The sequence below is a fragment of the Diadema setosum genome, chromosome 1, assembly GCF_964275005.1.
Source record: "Diadema setosum chromosome 1, eeDiaSeto1, whole genome shotgun sequence".
In the NCBI taxonomy this organism is placed as follows: domain Eukaryota; kingdom Metazoa; phylum Echinodermata; class Echinoidea; order Diadematoida; family Diadematidae; genus Diadema; species Diadema setosum.
Window position 1 is genome coordinate 19,998,563 of NC_092685.1, and position 15,624 is coordinate 20,014,186.

Below are 15,624 nucleotides of genomic sequence, written 5' to 3' on the forward strand. Positions count from 1 at the left end.
ACAAAAATTGTATAAGATCGATCTCTTACCTTCAAAGTTTGGGTTTAACCCAGTTATAATATTGTATATGTCCGGAATCTCTGTGATTCTATTTTAGAATGGAAAATGAGATGATATTTTGCGTAATTGGTACAAAAGTAGATATGTGTGATTAACAGTAAAATATTTTTGAAGATTTGTAGGCAAATTATTACTTTAAAAGACGTGCAATCATGGAAGACTTATGCAAATCATAGTTCGTGTCTGGTTTGCAAAATTTATATTGCTCAGAAATAAGAGATGGGAATAAGAAAATTTGATATTCAAAAATGAAAATAGTTTGAGAACTATTTTTGTGAGGCCTATTTCTTAGATTAACTAATATTAGATTAATTCATGGGGCGGGTTATACCAAGGAACACTTATTAAAATTTGGTTTTTGCTGCTGATATCTTATCTTCATTTTGTAGTCAAAGGTCAGAAACTTATTCACATTTATTTTGGAATTGCGTTAATATTACAGAATTTTAGCAGGATATGATTGAGTATTTTGAGATAGAAAAATTTGGCAAGTTATAAACCTGGGTATGGAAAAAAATTCTCAGAGAGTGAAATAATGTAGTATAGTTATTTTTATAACTATTTAAGGCAAGGTTGCAATTAAGAATACCGTCATTGACAGAATTAAAAAATATTATAGTTGCATAGTATACTATGAGGAAGCTTTTTTGTGCTTTGTCCTTTCTTGTTATAACAATTATGGCAATGCCTGATATCTCCTACGGGAAAGTGTAAAGTGTAGCATATTATTTTGGATTGTGAATTGATTGTGAAATGGTTTTGTATATATATATATATATATATATATATATATATATATATATATATATACTGGTAATTTAGTATTTTATGTGTAGAATTGTGTTTAGGTAGTACAATAGGTAATAAAATTGTAATGAAGTAATGGGTAGAGATGGGCAGGGAAGGAAAGGTAATTATGTGTGGGCGGAGTTTTATTATTAGGATAGTATGGCAGTATATTACGGTTAGGAAGGGTAGTAATTTAGGTTTGCTAGGGAGAATTGTTATGGAGGATGGGTTTTATTTTACATACATAACAATACTTTCATTTTTTTTTTGTACTATTGGTATTTTACGTGCTAAAGTGCATGTTCCTATCCCAGGAATTATTCTTTTATGTTAGGACTGTAGAGTAAAATCAAAGTAAATTAATGTTTCTAGTTTTATTTGAATGGAAGTAAATAAATATTATTTGAAAAAAAGTGTGTGTGTGTGTGTGTACATGTGTGGTTACCTTAGAGAATCAAATGCCTCAATATTGCACACTAAATATAATGCATTTATATCAACAGCTATATGGAAGAGATGATTATTTTTGTAATCATGGTGTCCGTTTGATAATCCTCACATTTATCAATCACGAAGTGTAAGTACTTAGAACTTTTTTTCAGTTTTTCCTTACATAGCTATCATTTGTTTATTATATTGTTATCATTTATTCTATTTCAATGATGATTCATGGGGCCAATGTGTGGCAATGGAACTAAAAATGTACCTATTAATAGTAGTACTTTGTATGAACAATAAACGTGTAAAGTACTGTGGCCCCATTTCATAAAAAGTTGATATGATAGCAACTCTTGCTGGAATGGCAATTGTCACGGTAACGACAAGAACGCAGCTTCCTGATTGGCTGTTGCTAAGAGAAGTTGTCATTCCAGCAAGAGTTGACATCCCAACATCTTTTTATGAAACGGGGCCCTAGTTGGCTTTTCATACATACTCCTTACCTCGTACTTGTATGGGGCACGGTACGATTCGGTCGCTCGGCGTGACATAACACACACAATGAATGAAAACTCTGGCTCTTCCGTAATGCCAGAATGGTTCGTAATTGCGTAACTTATGTAACATCCAAACGTGAGAACCACAAGGCACAACAGCTATCGGGAGTCCTGCCGGTACGTTCATGTGAGTCTGAATTACTAGTTGCTTGATCAGTTCAGCGATGAATGGAAATATTTTCTCTTGAACCCTGTAGAGTTTAGACAGCGTATTACTGACATGATCTGAAAGCCTTTGCCACACCAAATGAGCAGAAGAACGCTGAGCGAGAGTGCGACAAATTCGAAGGCAGCTGACGACGCCGGTACCGCGAGAGTCCGGGCACGGGGAATCGTGGCATTACCATACCCTGTGTAACATTAGTGTGGTGCAGGTAGGTGTGCGTGTGTATGAAGTAGTTTACGTGTACGTGACTCGAACTCACCCAAATTCACTCTGTCTTTGAGTAGATGTAGACTGAATATATCATAAAAGACGATAAATGTTTTTATGTCAACTAGCAGGGAGACTTAACTTTAGCAAGAACTTTAAAGTTTAGCACCCCAGATTCGAGTAGAAGTAAATTTTAGATCTAGTAGAACCTATTATCCCTGAAAAGAATTACATCTCAGTTCTGGAAACCCACTCACAAGGGGGGCCCCTCCTTATAAGTAACCCGTCCCCCTTATAAGTAACCCCCGGGGCACCCCTTATAAGCACGATAAGAGAGCAAGTTGTTCAATCCATAGGGTTGTCCAGTTGAAGTCGTCCCTAAACAAAAACTTTCAAAGTTGAAACTTGCAAGTTTCGCCGACGAAGCTTGAAATTTCCAACAGCTCCCGCATTCAGCAAGTTGTTCAGCGCGAGAGAGCGCTGTCGCGCTGAACAACTTGCTGAATGCGGGAGCTGTTGGAAATTTCAAGCTTCATCGGCGAAACTTGCAAGTTTCAACTTAAAATTTTTGTTTAGGGACGACTTCAACTGGACAACCCTATGGGAACGTATCCTTTTGTATATATGCATACCAATTGCAAAGGTAGGCGGTTGACTATTTCGTTACTTTTGTTATTTTTCCTTCATTTAAAGCCACCTGAATAAACGAAAGTCTCCGTACTCAGTCGCCACGTCTGCACTCAAGCATTGCTACGCCGCCGCGCCTGGCGACACTCACGCCAGTAATCGCTCGCATTTCAGCATTCGCATGGGTCGTTTGACATCGCATTTAAATCCATGATTTTAGATATGATGCCTCGAACCGATTTTGCTCAAATTTCGTGAGTAACTAGGAAACTTGTGAAGCTTTATGGACATAATCAAGCGAATTGCCGCAGTCCTTTCATTTTCGCGTTGCATTGCAAAAAAGCGTGGAGACTCCTTATAAGGGGTGCCCCGGGGGTTACTTATAAGGAGGACGGGGTTACTTTTAAGGGGGACGGGTTACTTATAAGGAGGGGCCCCCCTTGTGAGTGGGTTTCCCGAACTGATCTTGTCTTAGGTAGACTAGATCTAGACCCCCTTTCATATGAAAAGTCGGCATACTCGTGAAATAGGCCCCACCACTGCGTGTCCGTACTAATACTACGGCGGCTCGCCTATTTATACTCGTGAATTCAGCCCCACCGTGTGGCGTTCATCGGTAGGTAAGCACCGCGGTGGGACTTCCTTCCACAGTATAATACTCATGAATGCGGCCCCACCAAACGGCGTTTACGCGAAATTGATACAGCGGTGGGGCCGATTTCCACAGCATAGCATCTTTTGTCCTCCCTTTCTTCTCGGAAGGACTCCCTAATGTCCTTCGACTAATTTAACGGCCAATTTAACCATAAATACAACCCTACCTAACCCTAAACCCTAACCCTAACCCTAACCCTAACCCTAGGACCTACCCTTGCTTGCTAACGCATGGGTGCACGCACACTGCGGTGGGGCCTATTTCACGATTTTGCCGAAAAGTCTCTTCTCTTGTGAACTTCATGCTTCATAGCTAGCAGATTGAGCGCCTTTTCTTCACGTTTTCTCCACACACAGCGGTGACTCAACAAGTCAAGCAACAGATGGTTTAGTGTACCTGTGAGCAAGTATAAATTGCATTCCCAGTATGGAAGAGTTGCTCATGAGTATCAGCGAATTTTCAGAAAAGATCGCAAGGTAAGTTACAATTGGATAATTCTAATCTCCTTATATAATTTTGAAATGTCAAGGAGTTCCATAACCATACTCCACCACCAACCTTAGACCCCATTGCAACCTCAACCTTATTATCCTTGATGCTTAAACTTGGGTTATTGCTATACTTAGAACAAATTCTATTAAATAGAATTTGTGCTTCGACCAGATACTCCTACACTTGTGTAGGACCATAAATTTTAGTGGGATATACTCACAGATCTGGACTCCCTAGAGACCTGATTGGCCCAAATGCAGAAAAGAAAATGACATACTTTGAGCCCCGAGTTAATACTTCATATTATAAATGTCTGAACTGGGTTGTTGGCAGAGTTATTGTTACATCATACCAAGCCCCACCTGCAGAACATGCTTTGTGTCTCTTTTTGCTATTAAATAGCTGATTTACTTTTCTATGAATCAAGGGAGTTATATTGATTATTCTCCCCAAATGCAGAGCAAATAGTGCAATGAATGAATACAAAATTCCAAGCTAGAAAACATTGAATAATATGGTGGATGGTGTGAAATCTGATAAATCTCCTAATGTACTAATTGGATCGACTATAGAAGTAATATTACAAAATTATACAAAATTTGGGTATGATATGAAATAACAGTAGCTTTCTATGTATTGATATCACCAAAGAGCTATACATTTGCAAAGGTTTTATTTATTTTTTTTTTATAGTACATCACAGCACAGGATTTAATTGATTCTTAATTTGCATGGTATCTGACAACTTTCATCATGATGACCAGTCACTGCACTGAAAGCAGGTGCAGAGTGTAAAACAGTGTTTTGCATTCATCCTCCCTTCTCAGCTCAGCATGTGGGAATGGAAACAATTCTAAGTCCGGATTGAAAGTTTGGTGTAAAGTGAATATGAGGTTTTTTTTTTTTCTATCTCTATCTAATACCTCATATTTGAAAGATTTGCAAAGAACCATCTTTGAATGGGCTCTTCCACAGATCCGATGGGAACCCGAAGCAGTGGCTGGCCACGGCTGAAACGATTTCCAGGCAAGTACACGGGGTCACTGTAGGGGTACAGTCCAATGTGGCGAGAGAGAGATCCTCAGCTAGCTACGCCCACAGAACACCGTCCCTCCTTGATGAAGTGGTGGCCCGATTCTGCTGGCTCTTCTTTGAGTCGGCCGTCGACATCAAGCTGGTCAGAATATTACACAAGGTGAGAGTGAGTGGTGATGGGAAATGCCCCGCGAACATGTTATAGCATCTCAATTTTGCAGTATTAAACGTCATTACGTCTTTATGCTATGATCTACACAGTTTTATCTCTATATGCTGCTGTCAAATCTAAGTCTTGTGTTTCAAAATTGTTCACAACTTTGGGCCTTGTGTTCAGTATGTGTACCTGAAGAAAGGGTTTTTGGATTGATGTACATGTATTATGAGAAAAACAACACAACAACAACAACAACAAATTGAGTGTAGTAGTATCCATCATTCCCATCTTAATGTTGGTGAAGAGATTTTTGGTACACTACAATAGTACAATATTTACCAAACCTTTTCACATCTTTTGAAAAAAAAAGAAAAAAGATAATGCCCTCACAAGTGCAGTGAATAAAAAAATGTGACTATAGCAGAATTTCTCTAAGCCCAAGCTTATATGATATGTCTCCCTCTCTGTCTCATTTTTCAATACAGGCTGCTGTTGCCCTACAGACAATATCCCGTAAGATGGAAGATATCATTGATTGTCAGTTTCTGGTCCTCTTGTCTGAAAACGCTGGTTGCATGACCTTTCTCCAAGCTTCTAAAGGTGAGACATTGGATGACTTGTCATGCCAGTTGTCTTCCCCAGCTGGTTTGACTGTCTCATAAGCAATGGTCATCAACATTTTTTTCAGTCATAATTTTTCATCAATAACACAAAGAAGTTTCATTCATAGAAAAGCTGATTAGATACCAGTGTTTCATTTGACATGTTTCATTCAAACAGAATATACCACTGCTTACTGAAAACACATTTTATTATACTGGTTTGAGCCATTTATTGTTGTTGATGCTGTTCATCAGTGATGTTGATGATGATGATGATTATGATGAGGAGGAGGATGATGATGATGGTGATGGTGATAATGATGTGGTGATGACGATGATGATGATGGTGATGATGATTATGATGATGATAATGATAATGATAATGATGAAGATATACATGTACGTAGTTAGAAATCCATTGTTATGGATGATTCTATTAAGCCTCTTTCCTCTCCCCATGTTCACATGAAGTATGCAACCTGATCGAAGGAAGCCCGATGGTGCACAAACCCCTGGAGGTCCACTTCCCACAAGTCATTGGCGCCTTGCACCGCACCATGACCTGGGTGGTTGCAGATGTCACTTCCTCTGCGCCGGGCACCGCCATCTCCCCCGGAGCCTCCTCTCACTCTCTGGTCCTTGCCAAGCTGGTGCTGCAGGCATGTCAGTTGGTGCCCCAGCACCACTGGGAAGCCGTCTGGAACAGAAGTGCCCCCCACCAGGCACGGGAGCTGTGTTCACACCTGTCGGGACTGGTTGGGAATCTTGTCATAGTCATGTGCTGTAAGGTGTGTGTGTTTTTTTTTTTTGTTTTTTTTTTTACAGTGCTGGCAATGATTGTGTGACATGTGGTACAGAAATGGAATATAAGCATCAAATTCTGGTGCGAAGTTTGTGCACAAAGATACTGAAATCTTGGGACACACTTCATATCAGATTTTGTTTGTTGGTTTATTTCATTGTTCAGCCATATCAGAACTCTGCGATAAAAGCAAACACATGAAATTGGGCAAATAAGGAAAAAAAGGTTCAGCTGTTGGAAGTAGACAGAGTATCACAAAAAATGGTAACTTCATGTGAAAGTACATGCTTAACATTTGTGCATAGGCAGGGGCAGATCCAGGAATTCGGTAAAAAGGGGGGGATGCCCCCCATTTTCTTTTATTTCTATTGTTTGAACAAAAATTAAAGAGGGGACGCGCACCTGGATCCGCCACTGATAACTGTACACAAGAATATTTTGAGTGCCCAACTCCAAGCCCCTCCATAATGTGGTCATATTTATGGCACTGTCTAGATGGATGTGGTGTATCAAACCAATGTCAAATAGCACTGAAAACAAATACAATTTGTGCTCATAATCAATATTTGATACTGCAAAAACTTAGCATGACTGCTTGGTAGTGTGTCTATTCATTTCCTTCATATGATCTGTAGGAACATCATTCTCTATGGGATGATGTATTCCTTGTGTCATTTACAGGCATGAAAAATTGAATATATTTGTGTGATTGTAATAGTCTTGTATTTTTATTTTCTATACATGGAATGCAATTTATCTTCAGAAATTCTCCAGGGAGAGTGGTCTCATGTCTGGCTGTGCTGTGGGCATGCTCTTCAACACCTCAACTAGCCCTAGAGATGCAGTTGCCATGGCAACTAGCTTATTATCCTCTTTTCATCAGGGTCAGTTAAAAACATACATATTTTCTTTAAAGATAATGTAATCATTGATCATCCACCTAGACTTTCATTTATAAAGGTGCATATGCCTCAAGGTATTTAAGTATTATTCTAATTTATGCATGATACCACATTGCCTTCTGTTCAAGAACCTGGATGTAGACAATACTACTGTATTGGCTTAAAGTCAAAACATCGTTCTCATATGCCAGTGGATTGTCGATCATTGCTTCAAAATATACACATATGCAAAATAATGTGTGAAAGAACATTGTAATAACACAATTTCTGTAGGGCAGCTACAAAAATGTTAAATGTTAGCCAAAAAGGTTTGCCGGAAGTCCACAATCTCAGAGCTTACCCGATCATAGTTTGCAAAGTAATTTTTCACAATTATCGATAATCAACAAATCAGGACAGAGCAATCTCCATCCATTTTGTGTGCTAATGTAAATCACATGCTGCTTGTTGTGAAATACAATTGCAAGGATACAATTGATTATCTCATAAAGCTTTTTGGAAAATACGATTGCAAGGGCACAATCGATTATCACATAACATTCTACTTTCCCACAATGCTGAACGAGAAGGGCTCTTCTTGAATAAAAGTCGCATACTACGATCAAAATTGTTCAATTCAATTCAATTCAATTCAATTCGTTTATTCATCTCAATCATCATAAAAACAAATACATTGTGAGATCAACATAGCAAAAAGAAATATTGATGAGGAGGACGGGGACTACAAAAAGCGATAGCTTGAAAAGGCGTAAAGCCCCCAGATTACAATGGTAAATAGAATGCATGTACATAACGAAGTGAACAAAATTTTTAAACGAAGTAGAATAATGAACTGCTTGAAATTGTACATAAATACAGGAAAATACTATACATTGAAATGGAGAAAATAAATATTCTACACTTTTGATCTCAAAATACTCCAAAACAACTCGTCATTCTGGCAAATTGCATCAGCCAGGTAAGTTTCTTGGTAGACTCTTTGGATGTATTGAAAGCAAAGTCCAAATGGTTGAAGATGAATTTTGAGTCCTTCTGAGAACTATTTTTGGGGCTTTAAACCAAATTGTTTTCTTTCTCTCTATATGTTATTTTTATGGTAACTTCAGGAAATTTGCTTTGATAATTTTTTTTTTTGTTTTGCTTTATCTCACTTCACTAATAGGTGATTCTGCTGGAGGTGACCCCTATCTAAAGGATGGGATATTCAATGGACTGACTAGCTTAGTGTTCCAGAATTTCAGTCCTTCTGAGAGAGCCTTTGGGAAGCTCTGTCTGACGAGAGGTCTGATAACCTGCGCTGATCCCACGATCATCCTCCAAAGAATCCCAGACAACATCTTTCCGGACATGGAGGTGGGAAAAACTTTCGTTTGATGAGATTTCAAAATGCACCTGCTGTTAGGAGGTCAAAATCTCCTTGCTGCGATCAAAAGTAATGCATCTTTCAATAGACATATCAATGCCTTGAGAGATTTATATTCACATAAGTCCTTATGCTGCTGAGCATTGTTGAGTTTAAGTGTCTTCACCTATCATGTAAGCCACTGTGTAGTAGCTCTTACATTCTCCTGAATCACTTTCCACAAGTTTGAAAGATAAAGTTGTCCATGTTTGTTGAAAAGTACAGCAGTGTTAGGAAGAGTATTTCAAAAAGTATATTTTTTAAATAAATTGTTGTCATACCTTCGTCTTGTTTGCTGAGATGAGGTAATAGTCTACTTAAAATCTTTTTTCTTCTGGAGCTATTTGAGGTGCTCTTTCAATGCAAGGAGATTAAAATTTTTGGCGATATTCTGTGTTGATTTTTGTAATGTCATGCTTACTATAGTGAAATTGTAGTCAAAAATTGTTGAAGAGTTCTTGTGTAGAGAGGGCAGTACATGGCATTGACCAAAGCGTTATAAAAATTCATATCTGTTGATCAGATCATGCAATTTTCCGCAAACTTCCACCAAATTTCCCCCAAAATCTTTGAGCATTAACTGAATCCACTTTTGGGGAAAAAAATTTCCATTTAAGTAGGGATTTAAGCAATGGTGTGGCAGTTGAAGAGCATTTGAAGTCAGCATTCTGCCAAATGAAAATAATATTTGATAAGTTCATTATATTGAATTTAGCTGCACTTATGCACATGTTCTGGATTATTTGTGAGCACTAACTGCATCAGGTTTGGATGAACCTTTTCCATCTTTCCTCAGAGTCAAGTCTTCTTGTTGGGACCTCTCCTCACCGTCACTCAGGAATTACTCACATCTCACGAATCATCAGAATTCCATGCCATACAGTGTAAGTCTTTTCCTCCAGATTGTTTGAAAGTACAAATGCATGTGATGCAACTCAGAACCAGCTCGTAGACTTTGTAAAGTTTCAGTTGACCACCACAAATAAAAGAACAAGTTATACCTAGTTCCATCACAGCTATTGCAAAGCTCACCTGGGTTACATACTACATTGTACATGAATCAGACAGCATTGTGATATGAACAGTTTGAATACATTTCCTTCAATCAGAATTTTATCTTTGTGATCAGAAATTATGAAATACCATTAAGAGTGGTTCAAATAGCTCTCTTATACTGCAGTTGTCTGAAGTCTTTTAAAATACTTGTCCAAGATGTGTGGAAAATATGCATGTTTTAATTCTCTTTAACACTGAACAAAACTATATCATATATTCTTGATATGTTAAATGTCTGATATGTTCAAAGCAGACATGTTTCAAACAGTTTAATATTTGATTTAACATTCCATGTTTGGTATTGAATATGTCAATGTAGAATAAAAATGTCTTTTTCATCCCATCATGCATTGCGAAGTGTTCACACTGTGGCTGCAGTGTGCCCATAGCAATCTCCAATGTCTGCGCTCCCTCATCAACAACAATGCCCAGCGCTTCCTTACAGGCCAGTCAAGCATTGTTGGCATGGTGCTGCAGTGTATCTGGCGCTACTGGCACAGCCCAATCGATGGGGTACCAGACCTGGTCCGCACTATGTTTGGCTCACTGCTGGAGGCCTATAAGAGTGAAAACCAACTGCTTAACTCGGAAGAAAAGGAGGTTGGTAAATGCTTAATTCTTATTGGGCTTTTCTGTGCTTCGTTTTTGTGTGTATTAGTGTGATATGATACCAGTTATCAAGGTCTGAAAACTTGGATTCATTTGAAATAGCTCTCCCTTGGAGATAAATCCAGATTAGTTCTGAATTGATTATGGCAAAATGGACTTATATTTCGATTGCAATGCGTGCTTAGTAGTCCTCTTTTTATCCCACAGTTGGATGATGTTGAGTACTTAGTATTTTATTGCATGAAGTGGTGATGACATCTCCAGGTAGTATGAAAAGCAAGATTATTACTAACTGCCATAGAAAACAACAATAACTGAACCCCAGTATTTGACATCCAGAATGATGAAATAGACAATATTGCATTTCCTTAAATGATTGTTTTCTCGTTTTCTGCCATTTTACGACTTCAGCTGTATGTCACCTTGGCCAGTGAACTCCTGAGCTCCCCACGGCACCTGAAGGGACGCTACACCCTTCTCTCGACCCTCATCCCCCACCTGGGGGCGACTGCCACCCTGGAGCTACACCCAGCCCTCCCTGGGGAGCTCCTCGGCTGTCTGGACACCCACCATCTTGTCTTTGCTGCCAACGAGACGTACAAGACCCTCTTGAAGGTGCTCAAGGCGGAGTTTGCGGAGTCCCGTTCCGGAGGGAAAAATGACAGCGACTCACAGCTGGAATGCTGGCGGATGCACTTCTATGGAGTCGTCTCTGCCGGCCTGTGTAGTGACATTCCGTGAGTTTAAAGCAAGAGAGTATTTGTGTCTTGCCTGGTATGCAAGTGTGGCCTTACACTCATGACTGTTGAAAAATCTCTCTCAGTCCTATGAATATTTGACAAGATGATAGTCAGACAGGCTTGTTAATTTTCTTATGTGAGCTGCAAATGAGGATTCACTTTAGCCATCCCTAAAGTGATCTAATGATTGTTGTTGTGTTTTTATTGTCTGTATAGTTCTTTTGATAAGACTGATGTTCCTGTTTTTTTAATGAACTCAGCTGTCTAGTGTAGATGGACATAGTACCCTAAGGGCTGCACATTAACCCATTTTTTCTACTGGTCTGACCTGTCTGTCAGACCAGTAGGTACCCAGGTTTTTCCATGTTTTACTGGTCCATTCCTGAAAAAGTTACTGGTCAGACAGTGATTTTTTTACTGGCCAGGGACCATTGGACCAGTGCCAGTGTGCAGCATTGCCTAAGAGCAAGTTTTTGTCTGAAACTCATGATGGTAAAACCTCTACTGCTTATGCAAAATTTTCACTGTAGATGCATTTCTTAATGAGCATCTGGAAAATAAAGTAATTCTCGGAAACACTAGAGTTAACTTTTATTCTTTATTTGCTTGTATAAAGTTTGTTCTGATCTTTCTCCTTTACAAAAGAAGTGAGGTGACTTTGATTCTTCGGTCCAAAAAGCACTCTTAATGTCACATTAATTGCTTAATCTTGTCATGATATTCTTACTAGGCTTGTGAGGAACAATATGGCCAACACATGGCTGCCTGCAACATTTAAGCTGTTGCCAGCAACGTTCAAGTTGCTGCTGGAGTCCACTGGAAGAGACTGCCTTGCCTCACCAGATGCAGAGGTGGCAGCAAGGAGTCTCCACTGCAGTATCATCTTGCTGAAACAGGCTCGAGCCTGTAAGCTCCTAGCCGGCCAGGACTTGATGGTGAGTGTTTTGTTTGCTCAGGGCTTCTCAACTCCTCTCTTGAGCACTTTTCCCTCAGTGATCAATAGAAATGTTGCTGTAGTTAAATTGCTAACACTAGCAGTTGAACATGGACACATTGGCCAGAATTCACAAAGGTGGTATAAACTTAGACCATGGTACAAATTGAGACCATGGTCTAAAATAAGTGTGAAGTAGACGTACCTTTGACTTGCGTGTGTATCAATGCACATTTGTTACTAGACATCTGTTGGTGTATGCAGTCTGTCAATCGTATTTACGCAGAAGAAATTTCGTGAACTATTGTTTGAATTTAGACCACCTTTGTGAATTCGGGCCATTGGCTCTTGGTTAGCCATCTTTTCAGGATACCTCCACACTGTATCTTTCTTGTAATATGCGAAACTGCTGAAATGGACCAGGGCCCTGTTTTACGAAGAGTTATTGGTTATGTAGCTGATTTCTATGGTAAGTCTGTGGCAGCCTGTGTGGTAAAGGAAATTTATAATCGATTATATCTTTTGATAAAATGGGGGCCCAGATTTTTCCCAAGTGGACCAAGTACTATTCTGCAGGATGTGTTTTTCTTACGATGTTAAAATGAACAAATAAACTGAAGTCCCTTGAACACTTTTCTGTCATGACATTGTAGTATAAAAAAAGGAGCATTCTCCTCTTCTAAAATCTGATGTGATATCAAATAACAGGTTTAGGACAATTACGCACAACATTTTTTCCAAACAGAAAGAAATTCCCAAAATGGATACGTGAGAATGGCTCTTTACTGTGCAGGGACAAGACCTTGGAATCAGGGCCCGATTTCATGAAAAAAAAATGTTGTGATAGTATCTCTCGCAGCAGTTGCAAGTGTCATGGTAACGGCAAGAATCCTGCTTACTGATTGGCTGCTGCTATGGGGAGTTGCTTTTCTAGCAAGAGTTACTATCGTAACATTTTTTAATGAAGTGGGACCCTGACATTCATTATCTAACAAGTTTCCAAATATTCATTACCTCACCAAACCCTTTTCTTGGTCCACTTCTCTAGGATGAGCATCGAGTTATCCTTGCAGCTGCAACCCATCATCATAGCGATGCCATCCGTAGTGACACCATCACTCTGGTGTGCCACTCCCCCAAGACTGCTGAACCTGTCAACGAGAGCGAGGTGAGGCTGGTGAAGGCGCTGGTGCACAACAGCCTCAGCAGTGATGACACCTCGCTGCGCAACCAGCTGCGGATAGGGGTGAAGGCTCTCGTAATCCGGTTGAGGGACAGTAGTTTGGCATGGCTCAAGTGGTTGCAGCCAGCCCTGGCAAAGGGGAATTCCAGCGATGATAGGTTGGTGTGAGAATTGAGATCTTTCTGCTTTGTGGAAACATTAATATTCCACCCTGTATGTTCAGCACATTTAGCAGGTGTGTGGTGCATGTAAGGAGAAAAAGTGGCAAATGTTTATGTGTGCAGAAGGGGGGGGGGGGGGGGGGGAGAAAGAAGAGAGTTCAAGTCACAATCAATTATGATAACCATGTTTTAGAGTCTGATGATAAGTATTTCTTTGGTATTTCAAGAAGTTAGTTTAGGCTCAGATCACATCACATGTTGATTGAATTTCTGCCAAATTAGTTTGATAGTGAAAGAACATGCCAAGCATAAGAGTAATGGCTATATTCTTGTCAGGATACCTTCACAGGAGAAAGAGGCACTACCAACCAAATGTCTCCTAGGAAATAAAAAGTGTTGATTCAAGTCATGGCGCATAGATCTCATACAATGTAGTTAACCTGTTGAAGACTAGTCCCAAGTATACTGTGGCAGGTGTCTATGGGAAATGCGTGTTGTAGCAAAATCGGCCTGTCCTGAATGGGTTAATAGATAGAGGAAAGTTGAGCAAAATTTATTATTTTCATCTGCAGTGGGACCCAGGATCCATCACCTCTCATCCAGTCTTATCAGGCCAAGCTCCTGTCAGCCATGGACCTGATGGACTGGCTCCTGGAGGAGTGTTTTAGCTCCCTCTTTCCTGGAGCCTGCTACCAGAGGAAAAGAGCCTCTCTGGACCTCCTCCAGCTGATGTATGATAACTTCACGTCTGGCAAAGAGGTGGCCGAAGCGAGCAATGCTCAAACCACATCTTTTTCAGGTTAGCACGCAGCCACTATAAAAAGGAAAATATAGTTCTTGTATACCTGTACAATTGTTGATTTTTGCTCTGACATGTACACTTATGTGGGTAAGAAATGTGTTGAATAATGCCACAATAAAACAATTTCAATCTGTAAGTTAGTTCAGGTTCACTGGAAGTACCTCAATCTCAGAGCATACCTGATCGTGGTGGCTACATTATTTATTATTATCGATAATCGACAAATTAGGCCACAGTAATATCTGCCGATCTTCTGCGCTAGAGTGAATCATGTTCAGCTTGTTGTCCCCGCCGAACGAGTTCGAGCAGGGGACTATGAAACGGGCTCCGTGCGTGTGTGTGTCTGTGCGTCCGTCCGTCCGTCCGTCCGTCCGTCCGTCCGTGCGTCCGTCTGTGCGTCCATCCGTGCGTCCGTGTGTGATCAAAATGTTCAATTTGCTACTTCTCTGTCATTTATGAGCCAATTTTGATTCTGTTTGCTTTATATGATAGCACTACATTGGAGCTTTAAAACTTCCACACAGAATTTCAGTTGTGACCTTTGACCTTGACCTTTGACCTATATTGTACATTTTGCTACAAAATGCTACTCCTCCGCTATTTCTATTAACCCGATTTCGATTCCGTTTGCTTTATGTGATGGCACTAGGTGAGGGCTTCAAAACTTCTACACAGAATTTTGACCTTTGACTTCTTTGACCTTTGACCTTGATTTTTGACCTATATTGTACATTTTGCTACAAAATGCTACTCCTTCGCCATTTCTAACCCGATTTCGATTCCGTTTGCTTTATATGATGGCACTAGTTGAGGGCTTCAAAACTTCTACACAGAATTTTGACCTTTGACTTCTTTGACCTTTGACCTTGATTTTTGACCTATATTGTGCATTTTGCTACAAAATGCTACTCCTTCGCCATTTCTAACCCGATTTCGATTCCGTTTGCTTTATGTGATAGCACTAGGTGAGGGCTTCAAAACTTCTACACAGAATTTTGACCTTTGTCTTCTTTGACCTTTGACCTTGATTTTTGACCTATATTGTACATTGGCTACAAAATGCTACTCCTTCGCCATTTCTAACCCAATTTCGATTCCATTTGCTTTATGTGATGGCACTAGGTGAGGGCTTCAAAACTTCTACACAGAATTTTGACCTTTGACTTCTTTGACCTTTGACCTTGATTTTTTACCTATATTGCACATTTTGTTACAAAATGCTACTTCCGGCGGGGACATATATTACGC

The 15,624-nt window shown here is 39.7% G+C and overlaps 1 protein-coding gene across 1 annotated transcript in view; it reads left to right on the forward strand.

Annotated features, from left to right (window-relative positions):
• Window positions 1-3,874: 3,874 nt before the first annotated feature.
• The window catches only part of LOC140230285 (tRNA (32-2'-O)-methyltransferase regulator THADA-like), a 34,369-nt gene continuing 22,619 nt past the window's right edge, over window positions 3,875-15,624 (forward strand). Inside the window, exons 1-12 of the mRNA XM_072310778.1 lie at window positions 3,875-3,975; window positions 4,967-5,186; window positions 5,669-5,783; window positions 6,257-6,573; window positions 7,351-7,471; window positions 8,652-8,842; window positions 9,688-9,775; window positions 10,306-10,547; window positions 10,968-11,293; window positions 12,027-12,231; window positions 13,279-13,571; window positions 14,147-14,373. Coding sequence (XP_072166879.1) covers window positions 3,926-3,975; window positions 4,967-5,186; window positions 5,669-5,783; window positions 6,257-6,573; window positions 7,351-7,471; window positions 8,652-8,842; window positions 9,688-9,775; window positions 10,306-10,547; window positions 10,968-11,293; window positions 12,027-12,231; window positions 13,279-13,571; window positions 14,147-14,373 — 2,395 coding nt within the window. The 5' untranslated portion in view covers window positions 3,875-3,925. The remainder of the gene's footprint in view (window positions 3,976-4,966; window positions 5,187-5,668; window positions 5,784-6,256; window positions 6,574-7,350; window positions 7,472-8,651; window positions 8,843-9,687; window positions 9,776-10,305; window positions 10,548-10,967; window positions 11,294-12,026; window positions 12,232-13,278; window positions 13,572-14,146; window positions 14,374-15,624) is intronic.